This window comes from Talpa europaea, assembly GCF_964194135.1.
Source record: "Talpa europaea genome assembly, chromosome: 12".
NCBI classification, from domain to species: Eukaryota; Metazoa; Chordata; class Mammalia; order Eulipotyphla; family Talpidae; genus Talpa; species Talpa europaea.
The window spans coordinates 70,421,949-70,431,748 of NC_140079.1; the positions used below are offsets into that span (position 1 = coordinate 70,421,949).

Here is a 9,800-nt window from a genome sequence, read left to right on the forward strand (position 1 = left end):
GAGCTAGATGGTGGCACCTGGGCTCTCAGAGTCAATTCTGCACCCACAGAAAAACAGTTTTGGGGCTGCTGGAGAGAGCTGCTATGAGAACCTAGGGTGGAGAGGGGGTCCAGGAGGGCCCTGTGCCTGTTGGAAGAGACTGTCACCAGGGAAGGAGGGAGAGGCACTGGTCCCTGCAGGGCCTGGGACGACATCAGAGAGAAAAAGAGGAAGGGGACTTCCCTGCAGACAGCAGGGGGGTGTCCAGGTTCATAGAGGGTAACAATGGGGGGAGGGGAGGGAGGGGAGGAGTAAAGGTAGGGGATCTAATTCAAGTAAAAAAAAAAAAAAAAAAAACCCCAGGAGCAAGAGGAGGAGAGTGGAAGGAGGTCCGGCCCCTCCACTCCCCTCCCCCGCTCCCAGGAGCCCACCCCACACACACCCCGCCCCAGGCCCCTGGGAACCACATGGTCACACAGAGGTCTCCGACTGCAGCCTCATGACAAACTTGTGCGACTTGGGATCCACAAATTCCTCGGAGAGTTTGAAGAATGGAACTTTCTTGGTGCTGACCACCAGGCTGAAGTCCTGGCGTTTTAAGAGGAAAACGATGCCATCCTTAAGCCCATTGGTCACCGGCTCCTCGCTCACCAGTGTCCACTGCTTGGCCAGCCAGCGCTCCTTGTGATACTGGATGGTGGGCCCCGCTGCCAGGTACCGCTCCAGGAAGGCCTGGGGAGGGAAGGGCTTCATGAGAACCCACCTACCACCAGGCTCTCTTTCTTCCCTGGGGCACAACTTCCAAAGACCACCAACTACCACAGCCCATTCCCTGCACACCCCCTCAGCAAGCCCGAGCAGGAAGGGACCTGGATCAATGGCTTCAGACCCTTATTCCTACAGGAAAAAGGCAGGACCCACAAAAGAGCTGTGGTTGGTAGAATTGGGACTGGAACTTGCCTCTCCTGACCCCTCTCTCGGCTCCTCCCTGTACCATCTTGACTGCAGCAAGCCCTCAAGGGGATCCACACCAGCAGAACACCAGTGGTGTCAAGGTCACAATGCAACACCTTTAGTCACCTGTTCACCCCGGGTGGCTCAAAGGAAGTAATTTGAGTAAGTGAGCATGAGAGCTGAGGGGTGGGTAACCACATAGAGCAAAGAACATTGGGGTGATGGGGTTGGGCATGGGGAAAAGGTAGAACTTTGGGTGTGGAAAATCCAGAGCCCTTATAGGTCTCAGCCTTTCCTAAGAGAGTCAGGAAGCTCCCCCTTCTTCCCACCACCTAGGAACTTGCCCCCATACAGAGATGAGTGGGTTGGGTGGGGGCATAAGAAAGCAGTGTGAGGAGGGGAGGTGGAGAAGGAGTAGAAATGGGAACAGAGGAAGGCGTGGGGGGAGGGCCCACCTTGGGTGTCATGTCATGCGTGATGCAGAACTCAAGGTGCTGCAGTATGCTCTCCATGGTGTGGTAAGGCTGCTGCTTGGTGGTCCGAAGGTACTTCTGCATGGCCCGGGCCATGGACGCGAAGATGGCCTGGGCTGCCTCCCGGGGGTCCATTACCTCTCTGGGGTTCTTCTGCTCCTCTTCCTGCAGCCGCTTAATGTGAGTGAAGGCCTCCTCCACAGCTACCACAAGCCTGGAAATAGCAGGGGTGTGGACCAGATGCCACCTCTCACCTACCCCCAGCTCCACCTCCCACACCTGAGCCAGATCAGGCCTTGTGCTCTCCCAAAACAATACACACTCACTGGATCCCAGGCTGAGTTACAGTGGCTGTGTGCAGTGTGTGTGTGTGAGTGTGCGTGCATGGGGACAGGGAACTGCTGGGGAGCTCAGTGAGCCCAGTCAGAGAGTATGAAGTCAGTACTGACACCAGAAGGGTAGTGAGGAACTGTGTTATGGGCAAAGCCCACTGCATCAGGCTTTTGGAAAGTGTCTTAAACATAACTTAAATATAAGTTATCAGGGGAAAAATTAATAGATGGCAGATATCTATTCACACAATGGCACAGGCAACATTCTACAACATGGGGGGTAAGGGAGAGGCAAGTAAAGAATTTGTTGCAAATCAAGAAAAAAAAAAAAGCAAGAACAATCTAGAGCAAATGGGCAAAGGAGGTGAACACACAATTCCCAAAGCCAAAAAGGCTGTGACTTACATGAAGTCATCACCTGTTGGTAATTAAAGACTTAAGATGTCAATAAGATACAACTTATCCGTCAAAATGGAAGAAATGAGGAAGATGACAATAATCCAGGCACTGGTTGGGATGCTGGGACTGTGGGGTGGAAACGCACCCTACGGACAACACTGGTGAATCCCATAGTCACAGTTTAAGGAGATGCAAGTGAAAGGAGCTGCTTTACACCGAAGACACGGACACACACAAACCAACCAAAATTGCACAAGGAAATGGAACCCACTGAAGTGAGCATAATACATGGGGTGGAATGAGGTGTCTCGGGGAGAAGGAATAGAATGAATGACTGTGAAGAGTCCTGGAATGGCCAGAGCCGAAAGCTGTGAAAACTCAATTTCTGCACTTGAAATTGAGAAGCAAAAAAAGCGCAACAGGGCTGGAGGAAGCAGGGCCTCTGCCAAGCATCCGGATCCCGAGACCCGGCAACTGCACATTGCCCTGGGTGGGATTCTGGCAGTGCGTGTGTGGGCCTGCACACAGCTACAGCTTCTCTGCTGTCCTTTTGCTTCCCTGAGTCTCTCAGTAAAGTTCCTTTTGAAAAGACAGATCCTTTTGTCTCAAGGGAACCAAGAAAGAAGTTTCCTCCGAGTTACAACCCAGGTGATAGCAAAGGACCCTGAGGTCCCCAAACAGTGGTGGCAGCATGGAGTTCCGAAGGCCCCAGTCAGGACAGAAGGTGAAGGGTGCATGGACACCTCCTTCCACAGGACCATTTCTGAAAGTACTGCAAACATGCTGGAAGGTCAGAGGGCGAGGCTGGTGACTTCAGATCTACTTTAAGGACTAAGGATGGGATAAGGTTCCTTCCTGGTGACATGGGGGAAGAAGGGCAGAGTCTCAGGGCCTCAGATCTTCCCCTGGGGGAACCTTTACAGTCTAGGTGGTCCTCAGAGAAAGACTCTTCAGGCATAACTTATCACAGAGTAACATGAACACAAGGGGCGAGGACAGCATTTGAGAATTTACCAAGATGTGGGCACTAGGACCTCAATGTTGCAGGTAAAAATGTACCCTCTGCAGATCAGGCTGCACAATCTAGCAGCAAGAAATTAGTCCACAGGAGGCTCCCATCCTTCTGCTGATCCCCACCCCACTGAGCAAGGCAGAATTCAAAGACCCCATCCTCCTCCATCACGTTCCCATCACCTGATAATTCATCAACTTCGGTGCATTTTGCAGATATAATTAAGCGCAGACACAGCTGACTTCAAAATAAGAAGACTGATTACCCTGGGGACTAATCTCGTGACATATACCCTTTAAAAAAGCTTTCTCTGGCGGCGGGTAGAAGTCAGAGAGGGACCTGCTCCTCGGGCCTCGAGGAAAAGGCAAACAGCTGTGCTGTGAATGGCCTATGGGAAAAGGTAAGGAACTGCTTCTGCCAACCACACTCAGACAAGTGTCACCCTAATTTCAGTCTGTGAGACCTGCGCAGAGGTCCAGCTGACCCTCACTGACCCAAAGAACAGAGAGAGAATCCAAGTGTGTTGCTTTACAGCCTGAGCTGTAAAGCACCCCCATCATCACGCCCTACACTTGGAGCAGCTACAGGAGCCCCGCTATTATCCTCCCCAGCTCATCCACACTGACAGCATCCACTGCCCAGGCACCCCTTGGCTCCCAGGCACCCACCTGGCCCTCCGCTTGCGCACCCGCCGCTCATGCTCAGCCTCCTCATAGTAGTACTCGTTGTGGCTGTTATCCCGCCTCCGGGCAGCAGCTGCAATCACCGCCCGGGACTGGCCTGTGGAGTTGTTGGTGCTGTTCTCTGCACGGGAGCAGGAGAGAGAGATGGTCACTCTGGAGCCTGGCATCACTAGCCATCCAGGAGATCTGAACACAGCAGGCTGGTTGTCAGAGGAGGCCACACCCACCACCCACAGTCCCACCCATTCCCCCCTCTCCTGGCCACCTCCGGAAGAGGCCCCCCTAGGAAAGCAACTAGACGGCACTGGAGGACAGGGTCCTGCATGTGTTCCTCCCAGAGCAGGAGGTTCTGGAACTCAGTGAGCTGAGGTCTTAGGATCAGGGCTGATGGGCGGAAGCAGAGAAGCCAGAGTGGGGAAGGGACACACCATAGCATAAGGGGACAGCAAGGAGAATCAGCAGCTAAGGTCAGCCACCTGGAGTCCAGAAATGACAGAACAGAGGGCTGGACATGGCCGGGGAAAGGAGAAAGCCAGGGAAGGTAAGACTCAGGGAGGAGGAACTTGGATTCCTGCTGGGGAGAAACCAGGAGGGTGCAGGAGCAGGGCCGCTCACCCTCTCCGAGGGAATACACCTTGAAGCCAGACACTTTCTTGGCCAGGACGGACTTGGGCAGGTTGAGGAGGGCAGGGTTGTAGACAGGGAAGTCATGGTAATACTTCTCCAGGATCCACACTGCCACGCGCTGGATGCTGTGGGGGAGACGCAGGAGGGGGAGGGGAAGAAGGAACGGACAAGGGGTATGGGGGAGGGACACATCAGGGCAGGTTGGCAGGGCAGGAAAGGACACAGGACAGGGACATGCTGCTTCCGAGAAGCCTGGCTCAGGGCCTGAGGTCTACTTACCAGGCTCCCAAGCCTCTCCCTGGGTTGGCCCCCAGTCCCTCCCTGCATGCCAAAGCCCAGGGGAGAAAGGGCATAGGGTCCCCCCAGGGTCTCACCCACTCTAGCACTCCCCCAAGATTCCCTACAGGGCCTGGAGGTGCCACTGACACTTGGGGTGGCCTGGGATCTCTTGCCCACAGTTTTGGGGGGAAGAGGTGCTAAAGAATCTTCATTTCCTTCTCCTCTGGAGGTCCCTCCTCTGGTTGGCCCATTTTAGGGACCCCTAAATGGGACTGTGCCTCCAAGAATGAGCTAGAAAAGCCTCTGTTCCTGCCCACATATCTCTCTTCCCTGGCCCTTCCCTCCCTAGGAGCCCTGATCTCAACTGTCTGCTCATCTGCTCACCACCAATCCTAACTTCCACCCCACAGTACTCAGGAACCCTGCCAGGCATCCCATCAAGCAGCTAACACTGCTGAACTGAGCACTCACTACTTTTACCCAGGCCCCCAAGTCCCCAGCTCCACCCCCTGCACTGCAGGCCCCTGCCCCTTCCCCTCTTCCATCCTCCCATACCCCTACCCCTAGCCTTCCTGCAGCACTCCCACCCCTTTCCTACTCCAGTTCAGCAACACCAGAACCACCCCACCATCCCGTCCCTCCCTGACCCCGCCCCCCAGCACCCCACCCAGCCCCTCCCTGACCCTGACCCTCCACCGGGCCCTCAGTGCCCACACCTGAGGTGGCCCACATTGTAGAAGCGGCTGGCACCGTCGGTGGAGCGCACGACCTTGAGCGTGAACTGAGGCTGCAGCTGGCGCAGCTCCAGCAGGACAACGGCCAGGTAGTGCACGAAGAGCAGCGCGTCCACCAGCGACACGGCAAACTGCACGACGCCCTGGTAGCTGCGCTCGCGCGCGTCCAGGATACGCACGCCATAGAAGAGCCAGTAGGACACCACGAGCAGGAAGACCAGCACCATGAGCAGCGCGCGCAGCACGAAGACGCGGGGCAACGCGGCCTTGGGCCGGCGGAAGAACAGCGCCCAGCTGCCCAGCAGCAGAATGAGGAGCTTGAAGGCCACAGAGATAAAGAGGCCCTCGCAGGCCGTGCCACAGGGCTCCAGCTCCTCTCGCCACAGCAGCGGGGGCAGCAGCAGGAAGGCCAGTGGAGTGAGGAAGGACAGCAGCGCCAGCGTGGCGCCCGCCGCCACGCCCAGGTGGCGGGAGCAGTCCAGCGGCACGCTGTCCTCCATGTCCTTGGCGATGCGCGTGAGGTCATCGTGGGAGATGCTGTGCTCAGAGGTGCCTGTTACTACCGTGGTGGTCTCCCCCCAGTTGTCATCCTGCAGCCAGGGGTCAGTGTGGGGAGGGGGAGGGGAGGGGACAGGAGGCGGGAGGAGACAGGAAAGCATGGGGAGAAGAGAGGTTTCAGCAGAGTGTTTACTGGCTTCACCCTGCCCCCAGCCTGGCCGCTGCTGGGTGGGAGCTTCACACTGGCCAGGAGAGGGGAGAATACACAGGCACTGATGATCTTCAGCACAGGAACACAAGACAGATGTCCCCCAAGCTGCCCAGGCCTTGGTTGGGACTGAGGTCAGACTTGCTGGGCAAAGCAGGCTTCCAGGGACTGTGGGACCCAAGCTGACCCCTGGATTAGACAGGGCCTCTGTGTGAAGAAATTGGACAGATAACTGGTTCTCAGCCCCAGCTACACATTTTACAACAAAACCAGTGCCCAAAATCCACCCAAGAGGTATCAACCTTTTTATAAAAAGCTCCCTGGATCACTGGACTACGTGATCACTAAGGCCAGGGTACTCAAAATGTAATCAGTATGGACATCCTCTGGGAGCCTGTTGGAAATGCAGACTCTCAGGCCCCAACCCCCACTCCCTGAACCAGAATTTGCATTAAACTCAACCCCAGGGATTGCTTAAACATGGAATGCTAAGCACTGTCCTAAGCTCCTCCCAGCTTTCTTGATGTTTCCTGATTTCAGCAGAAGCCAGAGGGGGAGTCCCTAGGGAGGAATGGCATGAACTGAGGGCCCAAAGGGGAGTCCCCCAGGTTCTGATTAAGGATGTGACCTAACAAAACAGCGTACTGGAGGACAGCAGGGGGAGCCCAGGGGAGGCTGAGTATGGGGCAGGGGACATGGTTTAGATGCAGAGCAACATCGCATCTCTGGTCTGCCAGCCACTCTGATGGGCATCTGAACGCCTGCAGCACAGGAGCTGCCTGCCCATTCCTGAAGGCAAGGAGTGGACAAGCAGTGGCCCCCAATGCCCTGCTGAGTGAGGTCCTCAAATTTTCCTTCCAGAAAGGCTGGGGGCCATCCCACAGATGGGGCCAAGACCACCAGTGGCCGTCAGAGCTATGGCCTTCCTGCCCAGGACAGCCTGGAGGGGGTTTAGGTTGCAGAACTGAGTCATGGGGTGGGGACTCAGGAGACAGCCTGGCAGGACAGTGATTAGGGGGGCTGAGGAATCTCCCCAGTCAAGGACAGGAGAACAATTCATCTGAAGACAGAACATGGACGTGCTGACCACTTTCTGCTCGAGGAACTGGGTCTTCTCTCTTCCTGGTGTCACCACAGAGACAAGAGCCATCCTGTCTAGGACCTGGGGTTCCTTCCCCACTACGGGGGAACTGACTACACCTCAGGGCCGTGTGAAGAACTCAGGGAAACCAGGACTAGGAAGAAAGGAGGAAGAACCTTCCCTCCGGCACGGCTCTGCCCCCATCACCCAGGAATGCCCGAAGTCAGCCACAGAGAGTTCTTCTGAGGTAAAAGAAGCTGGAGTCTCCAGCCCTTAAGATGCTCCCAAGAAGATAAAACAGGTGGAATGAGACATGGGCAACCGGAGTCTTCCCCACCCCAACCCTGTGTTCTGACTTCTTTCTCCTTGTCCTGAAGAACCCCTCCAGATCCCCAGCACACCCCTAGCCTCACTTCCCCTCCCTTTGTTGTCCTCTCCTCCCTCACCTTCTCTCTGTAAGATCAGGTGATGCTATTCCACAAGCAGACACCAGTGTCCATGCTGAAGGCCGGAGGGAAAGTCAGGGTGACCACACCCCAGGCCCACCCACTGCCTCCCACTCCAGATTCCCTGAGGAACCAGGAGATTCTCATCACACACCCAGGACCCTCTACCTCTCTAGAGGTAAAGAAGGAAGAGGCTGCTGCTTCCAGAAGGATCTCAATGGAAATTCCTCAAATTCAACTGCAATAAGGCCCGACCTCAGGACACCAAGCAGAGGAAGCAGGACACAAGAACCCTCCCAGACTGGTCTGTCTGAAAAGCCCACATTGCCAGGATACCCCGTCTTTAAGGAGCCCCCAACTCCCTCCCCTAGGAACAGTCTGGAAATGGGGTCTGGCCCACACACACCCCTGAGGCTCACCCGCTCATCCCCTCGCGTGGACTCGTTGTCCAGCAGGGGCTCTCCTGGAGCCTGGATTGTCACCGACTTGTCCCCGCGGCTTCCATCTCGGCTCTTAGAGCGGTGTCGGTCCCTGCGGTCCCTGGAGGAGGAGGCGAGGGAACAGGCACAGAGTGACCACCCACCCACCCACATCCACCTCACAAGCCCCAGAGCCCTCCCTTAGCCACCTGTGTCACCCCCCTACTCAGCCCACCTGTGCTTTCGGGAGCTGCGGGAGTGGCCCGACTTGTAGGAATAGCCCGAGTACTGGGACTCGGTGTCCATGGCGTCTGAACGCCGAGCCTTGTAGCGCTCCAGGGCCACAGTCTGGGGCCTTTTGGGGGGCCCCACAGCCACCTCCTTCAGCACTGGCTTCTTCAGGCCAAGGGGGACCTTCAGGAAATCCACTGTCACCCTGAGGGACTCTATTTTGCTGGAAGAGTGGGCTTGTCTCAGAGAAAATCAAGCGACGATCCTAAGGAGGAGAAACAGTGGGTTAGGGTAACTGGAACTAATGTGGGCAGAAGGGCAGAAGAAGGCCTCCCCTGAACAGGTGTACCCAGTCTCCACCTAATAATATTCCACCCAGGCTCCTGCTCTGTGCAACAGGCCCAGTTCTTCCAGTCCTGCACCCCCCAGTTATGCCAAGAGCTCACGGGTGGGAAAAGACAATTGTAAAGGCCACCCAGAATGACCCAACCCTGGAGCCCTAGAAAGAGAACCAGAGCAGCCAGGAAAACTCAAACTCAAGAAGCCAGGTCCAACCAGGCTGACCGCTCGACCAGCAGACACCCTAGAGGGCAGAAAACAGCTGGCTCTGTCCAGAGGCTGCCGGGCCTCTCCTCCCTCTACTTACTTGCCCCTTCTCACAGTTTCTGGGACACCCGCAAGGCTGCCCACACGTCTGCACCATCTCGTACATCACACACACCCCATAGTTCCTGTCAGGGCCTACTCCCCTCAATGCTCTATGTACGTGAGTGTGAGGGTGCGTGTGAGCTGTATGAGTATGTGAGCAGGTGGGACTGTGAGTGAAAATGTGTATATGGGTGTGGTATGAGTGTGTGCATTTGACTGTGTGTGCGCATGGGTTATGCATGTGAATGTGTGTGCACGGGTCTGAGTGGGTGTGTGTGAATGGATATGCGAGTATATATGGGTGGATGTGTACATGAGTGTGTGGAGTGTGTGTGCACAAGCACACCAGGGGCAGGGATGAGGAAGAGACACTGGTCAGGGGAGAACCCAGACACTTGGCGGTAACATCAAGGTGGTGAGTTTCCAGCTGGTCCGGTGGCAAGGAGCCACCTCTTTCTTCCAGTTCACCTTCGAATCCTGCAGAGGAGGATGACTCTCCTCCCCTCTTCTCCAACTCTCACCCAAATCCTGCTCAGTCCTCAGAGGTCCCCACTCTCACAGATGCCCCTACCTCTCTTGCACCCAATGTCCTCACCCCCCTCTGATCCACTCCACCGTAACCCTCCCCAGACCTGAGTGCTCTTTCCTGTCACCACTTGCTGCTCAGTCCTGTGAACCATGGGCTCTGCTCAGCTGGTACCCGGAGATGAGACAGACCACAAGTTACACGCCCAGCAGTAAACACGAAGAGATAACCGAGGGGTAGAACAGATGACTGCAACAGCCATGGGGGGAGT

At 56.0% G+C, this 9,800-nt stretch overlaps 1 protein-coding gene across 1 annotated transcript; it reads right to left on the reverse strand.

Annotated features, from left to right (window-relative positions):
* Window positions 1–206: 206 nt before the first annotated feature.
* On the reverse strand, window positions 207–8,430 carry VANGL2 (VANGL planar cell polarity protein 2; the record flags this gene model as incomplete). Its single annotated transcript, XM_084249729.1, has 7 exons — window positions 207–711; window positions 1,389–1,620; window positions 3,818–3,953; window positions 4,448–4,584; window positions 5,455–6,062; window positions 8,125–8,245; window positions 8,360–8,430. 7 exons carry the CDS (start codon window positions 8,428–8,430, stop codon window positions 451–453), a joined length of 1,566 nt encoding a protein of 521 aa, XP_084105855.1. The 3' UTR covers window positions 207–450.
* Window positions 8,431–9,800: the final 1,370 nt, after the last annotated feature.